Source organism: Uloborus diversus, chromosome 2, assembly GCF_026930045.1.
Source record: "Uloborus diversus isolate 005 chromosome 2, Udiv.v.3.1, whole genome shotgun sequence".
NCBI classification, from domain to species: Eukaryota; Metazoa; Arthropoda; class Arachnida; order Araneae; family Uloboridae; genus Uloborus; species Uloborus diversus.
Genome location: NC_072732.1, coordinates 220,355,795 through 220,376,042, shown reverse-complemented (window position 1 = coordinate 220,376,042; position 20,248 = coordinate 220,355,795). Strand labels below are relative to the sequence as shown.

General features: G+C 38.3%; 1 protein-coding gene across 1 annotated transcript in view; it reads right to left on the bottom strand.

Moving 5' to 3' along the window:
- Positions 1-20,248, bottom strand: part of LOC129217703 (probable imidazolonepropionase) — a 52,476-nt gene that overhangs the window by 21,789 nt on the left and 10,439 nt on the right. Inside the window, exon 3 of the mRNA XM_054852040.1 lies at positions 1,471-1,748. Coding sequence (XP_054708015.1) covers positions 1,471-1,748 — 278 coding nt within the window. The remainder of the gene's footprint in view (positions 1-1,470; positions 1,749-20,248) is intronic.

The window sequence follows — 20,248 nt, the reverse complement described above, 5'->3', positions numbered from 1 at the left end:
GCATCAAGTAGTATCCACATTTAAAAGAATTGGCTTGGTTCACTCATTGCGTTTAAAGCAAAGCAATCATATATTTAGCTCTTTATTTTTGATGACCTTAAACTTTGACCTCTACTCTAGGACAAACAAATCAGTTTTTCAAAAAACGAAACCACTTTTTCTTATTGTAGTGCCAGTCCTGAAGTTTTTACGAAAATTGAAGACATCAACTATCAAGCCCCCATTCACTTTGGGCAGCTTTAAAAAAAAATTACTCGTAAGTTGATAATGTTGAATTCACAAATTTAACTGCATTAACTGAAATTTAATTCGATTTGCTGCCTATACTTTCAAGATTATAAAGTAGATGGGACACCTACATATATTTAAAAATTTAAGAAATACAAAAAAATAAGAATATATGTCTCCTGGGTAGGCTTGAAACACCAACTTTACATTTGAAAGTTGTAGCCAAATGCGCGACGGAGGCTTCGCTACAGAGGAATTGCTAAATGATTTTATGTAAACAAAGCTCGATGCATGCGCGTCAACGTTTTTTTTTTTTTTTTTTTTTTTTTTGTGTTGTTTTTCCCCAGTTCACTCGAGCCGCACAACGTCCCAAAAGAGGCATAGCTCCAAAACTAGCATACTGATTCCTAAGTTTTTTTTGAGCAATCACGATTGCTTATTGCTTTCATTTGACTGTTTTGGCATCCTATCATTTTATTTTTCTACCAGCACCCTCTGCAGCACCACCGTCGACCGGCCTCACGATGCTGCTCCTCTAGCGAAAACCGTCTCCAGGTTGCGCCCATATCCTACACACACACGCATACACACACACACACTCATGCCTGCACACATACACAAATACACACGCACACACCTACACACACATGCACACACGCGTACATACAAATTCCTATACACACACACATACCCACACACTCATGCCTGGGCACAAACACAAACCCCTACATACACACACACACTTGTGATTGCGAAAAACATAACTTGAATTCAAGAAGCCAAAATTCAAATTAATTTATCTTTTCTTTTCTTTTTTTTTTTTTTTTTTGTACCTACCTCAGTTTTTGTGAGCGAAGGATTTAGAATAGAGAATTTAACTCTACGGTAAGCTATTATTATATTTTTTTTGCATAATTTGCGTGACAAAATATTCGTGTTATTTTTTTTTTTGCTGAATTTTTAGAAGCCTTCTTAACAGGAACTAATATTGCAATAAAATTCTTAACTAACCATTCTAAATGAGTTATGCTTTTGAACACACTCTAGATCAAGCTAGGGGGGGGGGCGTCGTTGCTCATCCTGCGCGATTGAAATTTAAAGGGCGCTCTTTTAAGGGTACATTTCTCCTTTTTAGAGGGAGTGGCTCTTGCTTTAGGGGGTCTTTGTGGTATTTTGGGGATGCGCCATTGCTCTTTTGGGGATGGAATGGGCACCCCTGCTTCATTCACAGCATCTACTCACTTGGGCACTGCGTGGGCTCCACAAAACGTAGAAGAGATGTCGACCCGCGTTTTTTCCCGCGCTCGTTGTATGACTCGCAGCATCTTCATCTCGGTGATGGCGTCCAGTCCGTACCCGGACTTTGCCTCCACCAGGGTAGTTCCACTCTTCAGCATCCCGTCCAGTCGGTTCAACAAGAGGCTGAGGAGCTGATCCTCAGTTGCCAAGCGCGTTTTCTGCACTGTGTGATAGATTCCTCCACCGGCCTTGTGCACGTCCATGTACGTTGCGCCTGCCAGCTGGAATAATAAGAACAAAGTATTCAGGATCAGTTGCGGCAAAATGAAACACGTGGTAAATGGAAACAAACGCTATCACCGCACTAATGGTCATTTTTGAAACTAAACTGTAGGTTAGTAAGTGGACGGTAACACGAAACATGTGGTAAATGAAAACAAGCGCTAATATCACACTTGTGGTCTTTTTGAAACTAAACTGTTTTTGAGTAAAGGGTTGGTGACATGACACATGTTGTAAATGGAAACAAACGCTATTATCACACTTATTGTCAGTTTTGAAATTAAACTGTTGGTGAGTAATGGGTTGGTAACATGAAACATGTGATGGATGGAAACAAACGCTATTACCCCACCTTGTGGTCTCTTTGAAACTAAACGGTTAGTGAGTAAAGGGTTGGTAACATGACACATGTTGTAAATAGAAACAAACGCTATTATCATATTTACTGTCATTTTTGAAACTAAACTGTTGGTGAGTAATGGGTTGGTAACATGAAACATGTGATAGATGGAAACAAACGCTATTACCCCACTTGTGGTCTCTTTGAAACTAAACGGTTAGTGAGTAAAGGGTTGGTAACATGACACATGTGGTAAATGGAAACAAAACGATATATTATCATACTTGTGGTAGTTTTCGAACCTAAACTGTTGGTGAGTGAAGACTAAGTAACATATAGAAGAGAATCTGAGAATTTCATTTACTTCGAAACAATTGTGTAGGAGTCATCATTGTTTGCAGATGACCAGAAAAAAAGTTGTGTTTTAAAGTTTAGGGACCTTACGTTTTCTTTTCCAGCAGGTCTCCTAATACGACATAACTGGTTTCAACTATTTAGCAGTAAGTTACCGCTCCTAAGCCAGGACTAAGCAGGGCCTGATTACTGAATAGGCCAACTAGGGCATGCCCTAGGCAGTGGCGTAGCGTAGGGGAGGGGAGCAAAAGGGGCACTCGCCCCGGGCGGCACTTTGCTAGGGGCGGCAAATTCTGTAACACTACCTTTTTTTTAAGATGGCGCTTTGCAATGGATGGCGAATTTTGTCTCATTAAATTAACATCAAAAACGTTTTTTTTTTCTACTCTTCAGTTCTAAATTGTCTCAGGAAATTTTTCTCATTAAGCAACGAGCACAAAATACTGGATATAGTCCGGGAGCAAATGGTTTCCCGTGCGATTTTTGTGATACAATTATAGCAGTTAGTTTTTCTGAAAGGTATTTGCATGAGGAAAACGAATTCAGATGTTGCCACCCCCCAAAATGGTGCAGGGGGGCTGGGGGGCAGCTATAACTGCCGTGGGGGGCAAGTGATTTCCCGTTCAATTTTTGTGATACAATTGTGTGACTTAGCTTTTCTGAAAGGTATTGGTACGAGAAAACCAAATTTCGATAATGCCAACCCCGAAAATGGTTCAGGGGGGCGGCTATAACTACATTTGGGGGGGCAAGCTGTTTCCCGTTCAGTTTTTGTGATACAATTATGGGAGTTAGTTTTTCTGAAAGGTATTGACACGAGGAAACCGAATTTGGATGATGCTACCCCCGTAAATGCTGCAGGGGGCGGAGGGGGGAAGGGATTATAACTGCATTTGGGGGGCAAGCTGTTTCCCGTTCAAATTTTATGATATAATTATGCGAGTTAGTTCTCCTGAAACGTATTGGCACGAGGAAACCGAATTTAGATGCTGCTAACTCCGAAATTGGTGCTGGGGGGCAGGGGGGGCGGTTATAACTGCGTTGGGGGCATGTAATTTTTCGTTTAATTTTTGTGATACAATTATGGGAGTTAGTTTTTCTGAAAGGTATTGTCACGAGGAAAACAAATTTGGATGTTGTCAACCCCGAAAATGGGGCAGGGGGGGGCGGGGGCGGTTATAAATGTGCAGGGGGGCAAGAGGTATTCTGTTCAATTTTTGTGATGCAATCATGGGAGTTGGTTCTGCTGAAAGGTATTGGCACGAGGAAAACGAATTTGGATGTTGCTATCCCCTAAAATGCTGATGGGGGGCAGGGGGGGGGGTATGACTACAAACATAACACACTTATATATTCAAAATTTCTCGGTTTACAACAAGTTTTCAAAGTTTAATATGCTTAAATCCACTAATAACAACATTAAATGCAAAAAACTCCGAATTAAATTGCTGACACGTGTTTCGAAGCTATTAAGAGCTCCTTTTTCATTGTAAAAGATGTGAGTTTATGAATGAAAATTCATCCGACTAAAGACGATCTTTCCATTGATAATGGGTTCCTGGTAACAAAGTTTATCATTTCAGTAAAAAATATTAGGAGGAAGGGGGGGGGTCCCCCCCAAATTTTTTGTACAGGTGTTTCTTTCGGTTTCAGAATATAAAGAGTATTTTTGAACAAAACAAAACATTTATTGAAACCGTGACTTTTGTTTTATTATGCCAACATTATAAATTTTAGGTAAAATAACAGAAAAACTTCATTTTTTCCGTAACAATCATGTGCTGCCAAAATATTTAAATCGAAACAAGAATGTAGAATTATATTTACAGAGATCAACACATAGACACTCATTTGGTAACGTTTGAAATAAAAGATACATTTTAAATTAACCATTAAAATAAGTTTTTTTATACACAAAACCATTTCAGGAGAATATTTGATCTTTCTTTTTTTTTTTTACTATGCCAACATCATAAATTTATGGTAAAAGATCAGAAAATCAACATACTTTCCGGTACAATCATGTGCAACCAAAAGAGTTAAACAAAAACAATATTATGGAATTATATTTGCAGATATCAACGCATAGGTACTTAATTAACAATGTTTGAAAGAAAATATGCATTTAGATTAACCATTAAAATAAAATTTTTACATGCTTAACCATTTCATAAAAATATAGCTATCAAGAATTTTGAACAAAAAGTAAGCAATATATAAGTAAGCAATATATAAGTAAGCAATACTAATGAATAACAGCAATTAAAAATCCGTATCACTGTCAGATTCATCGGAACTGCTTCCCCCTTTCCAGTTAAAACAGTAATTTGCATCATCCAGATCTAAACATTCGCACATGTCCGTGCATGGAAATCCACTGCGCCTGCATTTGCATAAAAGTGTGGAGCATTTACTTTTTTTGCATGAGCATTTTACCAGTTCTAAAATCGCCTGTGGGGCAGGTTCCATGTTTGTCATCTGGGGAACAAATCTGTTGTCGTGCTTTTCCCAACCATAACCAGCATCTGGCTGTGGAATGTTTGGGCCCGCAATAACATCATTTTGCCAAATCATAGCTTGATAGTGTGCTCTCATAATAGCATAGCGAAGAGCTGATTGTGTTGGGGGCATTTTCTCTGATTCGGCTATTTTCTTTTGAAATAAAATAAACCGAACAGAGCCAACATCCGATTTAGAGCAGTTTGGCATATAAAGTTTACAAACATACCGCTCTAATGCAGCAAACGTATCGTCAGAGGGTGTAGAATGCAATCCTAAGTTTGCAAAGGCTTGCAAAATATTTGAATCGCATTGCTGCAAGACTTTCCAACAAGATAGTTTACCCTTCCCAGCAAACACTCCAGTAGTGTCACATCCAGTAAATGCATGAAAGCCAGGTAAGGCGTTTGCTTTTTCTTTCCCTAAAGCCTCGTATATTGGTTTGAGAGCAATATGTCTCTTCCCTTTACTGCTCCCTACAATGCACGAAGTTCTGGAGCATAGCATGGGGTATCGCCGTAGAGCCAATACAACAACATCCGTATCTGGCGAATGAATGTGTATACTAGAGGCACCTCGTAAAGTTGCATCAGCAGCGTGTAAAATTAACTTTGTGTCTGCTTCTTCGTGTGAGCTTCGTAGATGCTCCACCGAAACGTGGGTTGCTGCCGCTTCTTTTCGCCATGCCACAATGATTGGTAGTTTCAACTCTGAAAACCGAAAAATAATTTTATTTGCCAAATAGGCGGTTAATTTTTCTTTATTTTGCACACTTGATAACAAATTTCTCATTGTGATGTGTTTTATAATTGTTTGGTCTGTGATATGATAAGTGCATATGACGAGTTGCATTTTTCAGTGAAAGAGGAATGTCATATCTATCAAATACTACTTGCACTTCATCGTACGAAGTATAATATGCTTTTACTTTTTTAAGGAAATGATTAGCCAAATCTTCACATGTGTTAATATGTTGTGGCTTATCAAGGCTTTGAAGAAATGCCATTCCGTCTATAATTGCAACACGCATATGGTTGGGCGTCTCTGGGTTTTCGAAATCTTCATTCTGAATTAGGGATTCAAGAATGGCAAGAAGACCACTCTTGCTATTTGGTAAAAGCAAGTCACCTTCAGGTGTGAAGAGTGCACGCGGCACTACCGAAAGCTCGAAGTTGGATATAGCATCCCTGAGATCTGCAGTTGGTCTAGATTTTGCAACTAATAGCAATCTCACAAATAATGCACGGTCTTCTTTTAGCTGCAATACCTTAGTCTGAATTTTCACGTTTGTTGTTTTTCCATTACTTTTAAACATATTTAGTTTCAACATCGTCATTTTGTGCCATAAATTGGTTTCATTACTTTGAATGCGTGTTTTCACAAACTTGTCATAAGCTGCCTGGCCAATGACGTTTCTATCGCAAGTATCTTTCTTAATGCTGTCATTCATGACAGCCTTAGTCATAAAATTGGTGAGATCAGCTGATGATTCTTTAAAGATATTACCTTGGTTCTGTAGCACCTCTGCGAGAATTTTTACATTGTGCTCATGTCTGTCTAAAAAGGGTTTTGTGTCTTCGTGGTGTCCTACCGCGCTGTTTTGAAACAATGCCAACCGCTGCTTTGCATTCTGCAGCAAAAACAGCCATAGCAGGTGCAATTAAAAAAAATCTCGTTCTAGCTGATGGAATTCGTGTTATACCAATTAAACCTCCACTCACTTTCATTGTACGGTTGATGTGTTCTAGAGCATGATCCGCCCCAATAGCACAGAATGGTATAACGTTTCTGTTCACGACCCAATTGCCTCTTGAAAACTCGTGAAACAACTCTGGATTAGTTTCTGGGAGAGCTTGCATTTCTGCCAAATATAGTGGAATCATACGAGCATAATGATGCTTATCGTGAGCGAAAAAGTATTTAACTAGTACGTCAAGGGAGTATAAATGAAGTTTCCAATCACCAGTTCTAACAGACTTTAAAAATAAGCATAAATCTAACACCATTTCTATGTACATCAACATCACTTTTGCGTTCGGAATTTTCTTGAGTTTTTCATCAAATAGTTCCATTTTTGCATACACATCTTTTGATTCAAGAAGTTGTTTAAATTTTTGAATTTCCTTCCTTATTGACTCTTGGGTTTTAATGCTACTGCAAAAGGCGTGTTCTAAGTGTGCAAATGCTCTTTTAATGTCCTCTTTCATGTTTGCTTCTTGTGCATAAAATTCTTCAATGTAGTGTGAAAAGAGTGCCTGAACAGTTACTAAGTGTGCTTCAATTCCTCTTCTTACGTGTTTTCCAAGAAAAATTGAACTTGCTGTTGCCGATCCATACAAGCCACTGTAAATCCATGCCATATCCAATCCACTGTTTTCTGCAAAAGCGCCAATACACCGTAGCGTTGCCATTACTGTGTGCAGTTCCCCTGGTCTGAGCACAATGCAATCAAGGTCATTTCTGCTCATTTGCAGCTGTTTTGCTGGTATATACAAACCCATATCCAGTGTAATGACTGTCTTTCTTCCATTCCCCATTACTGAATAATTAATATTTTGAGCCTGAAGTAAAACAGTAAGCAATGTGCTCCATTCAGTGGATGGTGCATTGATCAATGGTGCAACATGTACCCTAGTAGGTGGTAGTGCATTATTTGAGTATGAATTGTATGCGGACCAGGTAGGAATCTGGTTGATCGAGCAATTTTGACCTACACTGCTGTCTGCCTCACTAACTATATTTTCTGTTGCAGTAGATAATGTCTTTGCTATGAGCCATGACTTAATTTCCTTAACACTAAGATTGTCTTTGATTGAAGAAAAATTTGTATATGACGGAGAATTTGGGGCTGGTTTTGTTGGCATGCTGCATTCTTTCAATGAGTTCCCTTATGAGTGACATCTTGGTAACAACTTCGATGCCATGATGCCTTGTTGTCAGCCAGTATTTTTGCAGTCATTCCACGCAAACGGATATCAGATGAAACATACTTGACGTTTTCATATTTAGCATTTTCTAGCACACTCTTTAAAACCTTTTCATGTGTGGTAGGGTTAATGATTAGTCCTTCGGTGGATTTCTCTTGACATATAATACATAATGTATAATTAATTCCTATTTTTAGCTTTGTATTTGGTTCAGTGAGATCCATCTGAAAGTGACTAATTGCTTACTAAACTAATAAACGACGTGCGTCAAACTTCTGCATACAATATTTTTATTTTAAATGAGCTAGACTAAAATAAGAATCCCTTCTCCTCTCTTTCTTAAAAATAAATGGTACAACGTTCCCTTGTTGACGAATTTCCATTTCATGTGACTCCAGAGAAAAAGTGGCCAATTAAAGTGTCCAATAAAATAGATAATACTGGTGACAGCAATAAATTTCTGTTTTGACCATTTAAAGAGATCTGCTCTTCCCTCTCTGAAACTTGTTCGTGAGAATTTTCTTTCAGAAGAATAAAAAGATACGGTGTGCTTCATAGAGAAAAGAGATATTGTAAAAAACCAATAGTATCACGATCTGATTAGGAAAATGAGACCCATCAAGTTGCTTTGTAGAATAACTAGAGACATATAGGTTGTAAAACTGGACATGCCGATTCCGTGAGAGCTGGATCAGATTTTGACATTGTTGCTTTTGGAAAAACTGACCGCCAACCAAGAATTGAAGATACACTAGGCCGCAATACAAAGGGAAGGAAGAGATAAGCAAAATTAAAGGCGGCGGCAAGGAACTCATGTTAAGCTCTCGTAACAATGCCTTTGTCCTCCGCTTCTATGAGTACAAAGGAGAAAGGAGAAAAAAGACCTCCTTCGACATATGTTTGTTTCTTTAATGTACGAGCACCATGGTGTTGGAAATTTCATCCAAGCGCTCCCACCACTTAGTTAAAATTTACTTTAAAAAAAAGGAGAAAAACTCAAACGAAAAAACATTATTCTTTCAGAGCTGGGGCCGTCAAAGCCGTCATTTGGGTGGGGGGGCTTAACACTGCCCCCCCCCAAATGATAGGCCTGGGTAAAGGGTACAAATTTATTTCGGAAGAGGAAATATATACAAAGAATAATAAAGTACACAAATACAATTTTGCATTTTTTTAATCAACGGGGGGGGGGGGAACCCCCCTTCCTCCTAATATTTTTTACTGAAATGATAAACTTTGTTACCAGGAACCCATTATCAATGGAAAGATCGTCTTTAGTCGGATGAATTTTCATTCATAAACTCACATCTTTTACAATGAAAAAGGAGCTCTTAATAGCTTCGAAACACGTGTCAGCAATTTAATTCGGAGTTTTTTGCATTTAATGTTATTAGTGGATTTAAGCATATTAAACTTTGAAAACTTGTTGTAAACCGAGAAATTTTGAATATATAAGTGTGTTATGTTTGCAGTCATGCCCCCCCTGCCCCCCCATCAGCATTTTAGGGGATAGCAACATCCAAATTCGTTTTCCTCGTGCCAATACCTTTCAGCAGAACCAACTCCCATGATTGCATCACAAAAATTGAACAGAACACCTCTTGCCCCCCTGCACATTTATAACCGCCCCCGCCCCCCTGCCCCATTTTCGGGGTTGACAACATCCAAATTTGTTTTCCTCGTGACAATACCTTTCAGAAAAACTAACTCCCATAATTGTATCACAAAAATTAAACGAAAAATTACATGCTCCCAACGCAGTTATAACCGCCCCCCCCTGCCCCCCAGCACCAATTTCGGAGTTAGCAGCATCTAAATTCGGTTTCCTCGTGCCAATACGTTTCAGGAGAACTAACTCGCATAATTATATCATAAAATTTGAACGGGAAACAGCTTGCCCCCCAAATGCAGTTATAATCCCTTCCCCCCTCCGCCCTCCTGCAGCATTTACGGGGGTAGCATCATCCAAATTCGGTTTCCTCGTGTCAATACCTTTCAGAAAAACTAACTCCCATAATTGTATCACAAAAATTGAACGGGAAACAGCTTGCCCCCCCAAATGTAGTTATAGCCGCCCCCCTGAACCATTTTCGGGGTTGGCATTATCGAAATTTGGTTTTCTCGTACCAATACCTTTCAGAAAAGCTAAGTCACACAATTGTATCACAAAAATTGAACGGGAAATCACTTGCCCCCCACGGCAGTTATAGCTGCCCCCCAGCCCCCCTGCACCATTTTGGGGGGGTGGCAACATCTGAATTCGTTTTCCTCATGCAAATACCTTTCAGAAAAACTAACTGCTATAATTGTATCACAAAAATCGCACGGGAGCTAAAATTTGACCATTTGCTCCTCGACTAATACTAACATGCGTGCGGATCATTTATCACTGGACCTGAGATAGTAGGACGAGAAAGAGAGCGTTCAACCTCGTTCGAGAGGATTTTAAATCATGAAGATCGACAAGCAGTCAAGGGCGGACTGGGTCCCCCAAGAGGGCGCCAACCTTGACTACCAAAGGGCGAAAAAAAAAAAAAAACCCCATCGAATGTGCACAGGTGGTTAGAGGGCGTGAAAAAAGAAAAAAAAAAGTTCACACGTTCGAGGATGCAAATAAAATAAAATAAAATGTTTAAAAGAAATTGAATATTTTGCATCTTGAATTCAAGTTATGTTTTTCGCAATCAAGATTCACGAATGTGTGTGTTGTGTACGTGTGTAGGGGACAGACTCCACCACCACTGGCCACCACCCAGTTTTAGTCTCGCTCGCTGAGGCCAGTGGAAGGTGGAGTTCATTGTGTTAAGTTTATGCTTCAGTTAAGCCTTAACTTAGTAGCTTGAGATGAATGCAATGAACGCTTGGAATGAACGCAAACGATTTCTAACCATGACTACGAAAATTTGGCATCTTTATAAGGCGCAAAATAAATAAGGAGGCTCGTAGGTTTGAGGGAGCAGGGAAAAAAACCCGAGGGTGCGCAGGTTCGAGGGCGCAAAAAATACAACAAAAGGCGCATAGGTTCGAGGGCACAAAAGACAATGAAAGAGGTGATGTTGAATGTCGCAAATGTTTTTAGGGTGAAAAAAAAAGTGCACAGGTTTGAGGGCGTAATCCCTACCCCTCAAAAAAAGCGAAGGCTTAGAGACGTTCGAGGGTGCATCGGCCAGTTCGCCCCTGTAATAAGTAGTCATTGCCTTAACTAACTCCGAGAGTGTGCCTCCACGTGTTTCCAAAAACCTTACGCGCCAGTGGTTTTTTTTCGCTCCCTTGATCCTGAGCGTCTTCGTTTTTTTTTTTTTTTTTTTTCGCTCTCAGAGGTGACCGCCACCGTTTCCCTCCCCCTTTTCTTTCTTTGCCTCACGAACCTGTGCACCAGTTTCTTTTTGTACCCTCAAATCTTTGCACCTTTTTTTTACGGACTTGGGATTTGGGAGTCAAGGTTGGCCCCCTCTTAGGGCACCCAGTCCGCCCCTAGTAGAAAGATCTGTTTTTTGGGTCCAAAACGTCAATTTCAAACAAAACGAGCTGATGTGCCTCACATGACTTCCTTTTACTCCAATTTAATGTCATTTCCCCATTATTGGCAATTTTAATGTGATTCAATAGTTACTTCAATAGTCAACCAACAATGGCGAAAGAAACCAGATTTAAAAAATATATATATGTAAAAAAAAATCGCCAAATTTATCGCCAAGTTAACGACCAAACTTTGCAACCAAAAGACTGGCGATAGATCACTAAGTGTCCGCCAAATTATAACACCACTTGAGTTTACATCGAAATTAACAATGATTCCCCCCCCCAAAAAAAGGGGGCAAAAGACCCTAGAATGCAACCAAAAAGGGAGGTGTACAACTAGACCACACTAGGAGTCTGCGTACCGAAATTCAACTTTCTAGAACATACTTTTCTTGAGTTATGCGACATAATACGCACATTCGTACATACAGACGTCACGAGAAAACTCGTTGTAATTAACTCGGGAATCGTCAAAATGGATGTTTCGCGTGTCTATACGTTCTTAGGCACGATCCACGTGTGGTCGAGTCAAAAAAAAAAAAAACTCAACATTCATTCGGGGGTGAGTAAAATGGAAATTAAGGTCGATTTTTGAGTGAACATTTTTTCGCGAATACAATACTTCCTTTTTTGTAAAAGGAAGTAAAAAAAAATTTTTTTTCGAAAATGCTTTGATTAAAGGAAAATATTATCGCTCGTAGTTCAATAATTTTTTTCAAAAAATATTTTGATCAACAATATTTCCTGTTTGACATAATATTGTATTAAAATGTGAAACATCTTTTGGATAGTAAAATCTTATTTTCGTTCTGTGTAATATTAAAAATGTCGTTTTTTTTCTGTGTGGGGGGGGGGGGGGCATCTAGCAGGAGAATGCAAGAGGGGAGACAAATTTGGTGCCTGCCCCGGGCGGCAGAAACCTACGCTACGCCGCTGGGCCTAGGGCCCCCACATTTTAAGGTCCCCCAAATGGCTAATTTTTTAAAAAACCCAATAGCTAAAACTGTTTCTGCCGATAGATAAAATTGTAAGGGTTGACCACACAGGGGCCCCGAAAAAGCATATGGCCTTGGGGGCCCCCTGATATCTTAATTGGGCCCTGGGAGTAAGGCAGAACTGTATGCAATATACCTGTACGATGCTCTTGTGTAGGTTATGTGGACTCATTCAATATCAATATTGAATGAGTCCATATATATTCAATATTATTCAATTTGCAATATTCAATATTCAATAGGCAATAACTCATTTCGAACAAAACAATACATTTATTAAAAACGTGTAAATATAAAATCCCACAATGAACTAAAGAAACTGAAAACACCGCCTTAACCACTAACAGAAAATACAACTGACAACAACTAACTAACTAACTAACAACTAACTGGCAAAAATAATCAAAATCAGTTTTTATGACATAGGGGCACTTGTGCGCACCTACTTGACGCACACTGCCAACGCGCCCTCTACTTTAATATATGCAAGGGATTTAACAATACCAGAAAGCCCGGTTATCACATCCAGAGACAGCAGTTGCGTTCTAATTAGAACTCATCAGTCTGAAACGGTGAATAACCGAGCTGGAGGCAGATGTCATCTCATTAAAGCCGAGTTTCTCTCACTAGCGAATGTCCGCAGCATATGGCGCGGCTCGACTCGTGAATTAAAAGCAATGCTGGAGGTGATAACTGGGCTGTCTGGTACACTGCATTTAGTTCTGCCTTAACCCTGGCTTATAGGGGCCGTAACTTTTTTTTTTTTTTGAGCAATCACGATTGCTTATTGTTCTCATTTGACTGTTTTGATGTCCTATCTTTTTATTTTCCCACCGCCACCCTCTGCAGCATCACCGTCGACCGGCTCCTCACGCTGCTGCTCCTATAGCGAAAACCGTCTCCAGGTTGCATCCATGTCCTACACACGCGCGCATACATACGCAGCTACACATACATAGGCGTCGGAACCGGGGGAGCTGAGGGAGCTTGAGCTCCCCCTGGAATATTTCAGACCGGCTTAGCTCCCCCGGAAAAATTCTTGCACTGCTGCTTTTTGCCGTACAGTGTTTACCTCAAACCTGATTTCAAAAATGTGATCTGCCTTTTTTGGGAATTTCGGAATTTCTACCCAATGAACAACAAATGTAGTGCAGATGGAGTGGTCAGTGCACTTGAATTCACCTTCACCTTTTTTTTCACTGTTTAGACACTCTTGATTGCCGAAATGCGGGAAAGTGGACTCTACTCCGCGGCCTGCGAAAATTAGTACCAGTCAGAGGCGTAGCATAACCGAACATTTTGGGGGGGGGGGCGCCATAGCCATCACCAAGAAGGCCTTTGCTACCCCCCGCCCTGTTTTTCTGAAATGGCGTCACCAATTTCATATTAGAAATGAAAAAAAAAAAGCAGAAAGGAAACCTTTACGATCTTAAGAACATGTAATAGAAATGATAAATGAACAAATAGAATAAAAGTGTCAAAAAGAGTTTTTCTGCAAAATTTGAAACAAAATGCAATTTCTGAATATTATTTAGGAACATCCAAGCAAGGTTATGCATTATGATTTACCTCTGAGGAGCGCTGAAACGTACGTTTCGAGCATATTTTAACGAAAAGAAAGTATTCACTGTTTAGTACAAATCTATGACAAGCGTCAGTCAAGTAAAAAATGAATACGTAAATAAACATAACTTCATAGGGGCTGCCGGTATTTTTAAATTTTGTTTTCTTTTTCTTTTTTTTTGTAAAAATATCATCATGAAAATAGTGATTAAGTAGAGAAAAATATATGTGCCACCAAAATACATTTTAATTAGAGAAAAAGTTGAAGCAGAGTAAGGCGAGATTTAAAAATGTTATGACTAGTCACACCACTGCTAGTGTGCTAGTTCTAAGTGTTTAAATACAAAAGGCGAAATTAAACAAAAATTTTATAGCGATGTTCTGGAGACATGACATCTAAAACAAAAGAAAGTGTGAAAACTAAGATAAGTCTGAACTACCAAAAAATTCAAAATATTATTATTATTTTTTTTTTTTTTTTTGACGGAGGCCGCAAACGCTTGTATTTTAAACAAATAAAAATATAAGGCTAGAAATTGAAAATTTCATTATGAAAAAACCAAACCACTGAAATAATTTTGGAAATGAATAGCAGCGGAGAGCGAAGACACATTGGCTTGGTTGGATAAAGCAGCGTGCTAATGAGGGAAAGGGTGGGAGTTCAAATCTGGGCCGAAAAATATCGTTTTAATGGGTTTTTGTTTGTTTCCACTAATATGCAAAATTCTAAGCTGTATATCTGTTGTTAAAATCAAGAAACAAAACATTGATTTTAAGAGGGTAAATCGAAGTTTGACTTTGCAGAAGGATAAATTTCAATTTATTTTGCTGCTTTACTACGCATTGCTTTGGTCTATAGCATCTCGAGGTTGCATTGAAATCAGAAAATTCTTCCTTTGAACTCGAATAATTCGCGTGGGTCAACTAGTCATCTAAAATTCCGTTTCTGGAATTTTACTATTGGAAAATTGCTGAAGATGGATCCCGAACCTCTCCTCCAGTAACATAGCCAACTATCACCTAAAACTGCGTTTTGACAACTAACTTCGAAAATTTAATTAATGAGTTTCAGCCCCCCCCCCTCCCTCCACCTCCGCCAATATAATTTAAAATAATCTTAAATTTCGTTTAAGACCTTACCTTTCAAATAATTACTGGGGTAAAGCACCCGAAAACTCACCCCTAACATCATTAAAAGTCAAATAAAATTGTTTTTCTAGCTCCAATTTGCAAAAATTTCCAGTCTTCATAACGATATAAAAGATGGCACACAGCTGCGTTTCTTAGATTGTTCATTTTCGACAAATTTCTGGGAGGGGGGCCCCGGATTTCTCCTCTAATTAACATCTCCGAATAATGTCTAAAACTGCGTTTTCAGAGCAACAATTTTGAAAAAATTTCCAGGAAGAACCCTAAAATAGTAACTCCTTAACGTAATTAGAGAAAAAATATAAAATTTTTCAAGTTTCATTTTCGAAAAATGCCGAGGAAAACGCTCCCAGGCCACTTTTCCACCCTAGCATTAACAAAGATCATCTAGAATACATTTTTAAGACCACACAAATTAGAAAAAGCATCCTATTTTTGATTTTTGAGCTAATTTCTTTATAATTCTAGAACAAAAGATTAAGTGTCTAGCAAGCTGGGAGTGATGAGTCAGTTTGGCATTTAAATATGAATAGCATGGGTGCTCCAGATATAACTATAAAATATTGCTAAGGTTGTTTGTACTTGTTCAAATAATTTCAACTTTCCAAAAACTTATTTCATTTTAAGTTATCTGACCCCTCAGATTATACTTTACGAAGTTACAGTTATTCTTGTTTTTTTTGCTTTCTAAATTACGATTTTTTTCGTCACTTACAGATATATTTTCATGACAAAATTGTTACTTTTCATCTACTATTGCAGAAAAAACCCCCAACAATATTATTATATTAATATTTTATAGTTTCTATCAAAGACTTTTACAAAAACTTATCTGAACAATATAATATATAACGAACACTTCATTTTAACACATTTCCAACGTTCTGTTTCTCCGCCCTCCTGTTTCACCTATTCGCCTTTTTCTAGTTCTCAGAAAATAAGAAATTCTTCTAAATGCTACACTGTCGAAGCCTCCCCTTTCCTCCGAAATTATTACAGAGCACCTCAAATTTTGTTTTCAAGGCTCCAATTCCCTGAAAATTGCCGGAAGAGAGTCCCTGGATACCTTGCCCTCCAATAACATGGGAGATTATGTAATGTTCCGTTTTTGGGACTTCAATTTAAAAAAATTGCTGGGCCCCTAACGCCAACGAATATGATCCACAGTCGCGTGTTTTAGCGACTACAATTTCAAAAAAAATAACGAGAAGGAACCTCTGAACCTTTTCTGATAACATCATTGAAAAACGCTCTCTAGTAGGACTTCAAGTTTAAAAGTTTCCAAAGTAGAGCCCTAGTACAATCTTTTCCTCTGACATCATTGAAGGTTGTCTACAATTATGTTTAAGACTCCAAAATCGAAATATTGGGCGGGAGATGTAAATCGATTCGAAAAATCGATCGACAATCTTCGAGTCATATTTTCACTAAAGTCAACAAATATGGTATACAATCGCGTTTTTAAGACATTAATTTCGAAAAATTTTCAGGGAAGGTATTCAAACCTTTTCTCCCCTTAACATTACCAAAGATCGCCTAAAAATTCGTTTTTAGAACAAGAATTCTGAAAATTTTCCGGGGGAGGATCCCCAAAACTCCTATATTTCTACGTGCTCATCATCGAGTACTGACTGACCATCTTTCAAAACCAGAAGTTCTATCACCTCATTCTCTCCACAAACAATTGATACAAGATAAAAAAGAGATGGAAGCTTCGAAGCTAATTTCATATGTGGAAAAAAAATTTAAAGTCCCCCCCCCACCAATTATTTAAAGGGGCCACTGCTTCTGCCCCTTACATAACAGACACTTCTCATAATGTGTCCCAGCTCCCCCTACTTCTACAAAGTTCCTACGCCTCTGTACACATACACACGCACGCACACACACATACACACAACTACCCACACATTCATGCCTGCACACTGACACAAACACATATGCCTACACACACATACACATACCCCCCCCCCACACACACATGCACACATTCATGTACACAACTACACACGCAATTATGCCAGCACACAGAAAAACACACATGTTTACACACACATACACATACCCCTACACACAAACAAACATACCCCCACACACAAACACACACGCCTACATACCCACACATTCATGCCTGCACACTGACACAAACACATATGCCTACACACACATACACATACCCCCCCACACACACATACACACATTCATATACACAACTACCCACACACTTATGCCAGCACACAGACAAACACACATGCCTACACACACATACACATACCCCTACACACAAACACACATACCCCCACACACAAACACACACGCATACATACACACATTCATGACTGCACACTGACACAAACACATATGCCTACACACACATACACATACACACATTCATATACACAACTACCCACACACTCATGCCTGCACACAGACACAAACACACATACCCCCTACACCCACAAACACACATACCCCCCCCCCCACACACACAAACACACACGCCTACATACACACACACAGTCGTGATTGCGAAAAACATAATTTGAATTCAAGATGTCAAAATTCAAATTAATTTTTCTTTTTTTTTTTGCGGTGCGTTTTATTGTGCGGATTACTGATACCTATGATTTTATGATACAGTAGAACCTCTCCATTAGGGACACTAAGGGGACCGGAAACTTTGTCCCTTAAGTAGAGGTGTCCCTTATTCGGAGGTGGATGAATTGATGCATGCAGTATATTAACTGGGTATAATTTCGTACTAGACATATACTATTAGCTAAAAATGCTAAAAATGATGTATACTGAATAAAATTCAAATCAAATGAAATTTCAAAGGTCTTTTTGATAATTAAAATTTAACAAAAAATTTGAAAATGGTATAGCTTTGTAACCTTCATGAATTATTTTGAAGTCATTCCATGACTGAACATGAATGTGCATGAACTTGTTTGATTTCACGGAATTTAAAATTTAATATGATTTAAATTTCAGTCAGTGTTCACATTTTAAGTTTTTTACACGAAGCTATTCATGGGCCGTTAATTATCCTTCGGCTGTGAGCCTACTTGAAAAAAAAAAAAAAAACTAAGAGGAGAAAACACGCATGCAAATTTTAGCAAGAATTTCACAATACATCATCTTTGTACAAGTTAATGTCAAACTTTCATTAGTTGAATTTTAGATTCCTTAACTCCAGTAAAGTCAATACTTCGTATGATACATTTATAAATTAGTTGTTTAAGTTTTCTCTGTAACTGTCCCTTAAATAGAGTGTCCCTTATTCAGAGGCAAATACATGGAGGTTCCAATTCCAGGGACTGGGACCAGAAAAAATGTCCCTTAAATAGAGGTGTCCCTTATTTGGAGGTGTCCCTTACAGGAGGTATTATTGTATTTTAAATTTTTTTTCGAAATTTCAGGTTGATATGCTATATCCGGAGTTTGCGCACTCTAAAGTCCCGCCCCATTCGGTAAGCACTCTACCACCAGTATACCAGAAAGAACAGGTTGCTTTCTAATGGATTCACGATTCAAATAAATAGAAGGTAGTTTCTTACGATTACTGGAGAAAGGGTTCTAATAAAATGGGACGTGGCTTAAGAAAATGCGAACCCTAGAGTTTTGAAATTCATTCGGCATTAATGTGAGGAGAGAAAAGAGTGATTGATAAGAGTCAGTGGCGCACACAAGGGAGAGATCCAGGGAGTCCGGACCCCTCCCATACCGATAGGTCTTGCTTTTTCCTCCAATTGATTACGATTCTACGTATTTTGTACGCATAACAATTTCAAGCAAAGGAAACAATAATTTCAGTTACAAGAAGTGAAAAATAAAACCCTCATGTTAAAAGATTTTTAAAAATAATGTGCACTTTTCTGGTAACGAATTGCCTAAAACAAGCAGAATGGTGATTATAAATGAATACACTGTAATAACCATGTTTTTAGTTTTGTAATTACAGATTAAAATGAGATTCTATGAACTTCTATACTTATATAGTGCTTCTACAACGATGAATTTGATTTGCTGAATCATTTTTTAAGTACGAGAAAATTAAATGCATAAATTATTTTGCTTTCTGGTTAATTCTTCATTAATTCTGGTTAAGTACAATTCATTAAATGATGTTAATTATTTATTTAATAGTTTATTTATTTTTTTTTTTTTTTTTGTTTTTTGTTCCCGATAATCGATTAAATCAAGTTAATATGTTTGACGGCATATTGGGGTATGAGATGAGAATGAGATTTTTGATCTTGGACCCTCCCCTTACAAAAGTCCTGTGTGCGCCACTGATAAGAGTAAATGTTGCTAATTGATGACATACCAACCTGAAATCTCTGAAAAATATTTAAACAAAATCTATAAATCATTTTGCACTAAATGTTGAAATCAGTAGTCCCAATATTTTGCGGAAAAGTTTTAAATGTGGTTCAAAATATTTAGAGCCAAATTTTCGACTTAAATTTAGCGACTAGTTTGGGACGGAGTGAATATTATTGTATTATTCCCCCCCTCTCCCAATTACTTTAAATTTGTTGATGCTTTGAAAAATTTTTGGTCTTTTTGTCTCCGATCTTGTGCTTGTTTTGCTGCTTTTCTTCGCAATCATATACTGTTACAAGTTCAGGAAACTTTTATGGTAAATGTTAGGTTAAAAATAGAGTGTTTACAGTACAGAAAAAAAATTACAGTAAATTGTACCAAAAGAAAAAAAAAGATTGCATTCCAATTGATACACCACGTGACTTACAATGCGAAACACATAACACCGTGTTTATATCTCACTCGGTGTGTTCCAACGTGTATGGTGCCCCAACTTGTATTGTCAGGCACAGTCCACAGTCGCCTGCCAATATGAAGGTCCTGAGTTCGATCCTACTGCGCGCACTTTGCGTTTTTAAACTCTTGTTTATTCTACCGTTAAATTTTATATTAAAATAGGATTTTACGATAAAAGTTACTGACAACATAGACACCAGTAACTTTTACCGTAAAATTTCAGGATTTTTTTTAACAGTGTAACTCATTTCAGTTTGTTACACTTGAAACTCGACACCCTGTTAGTTCTACCTAGATAGTATCGTCATCGTTCCAGCCTTATTTCAAAGCACAGAAAAACGGGAGATTATCTCAGAAGAGAAACA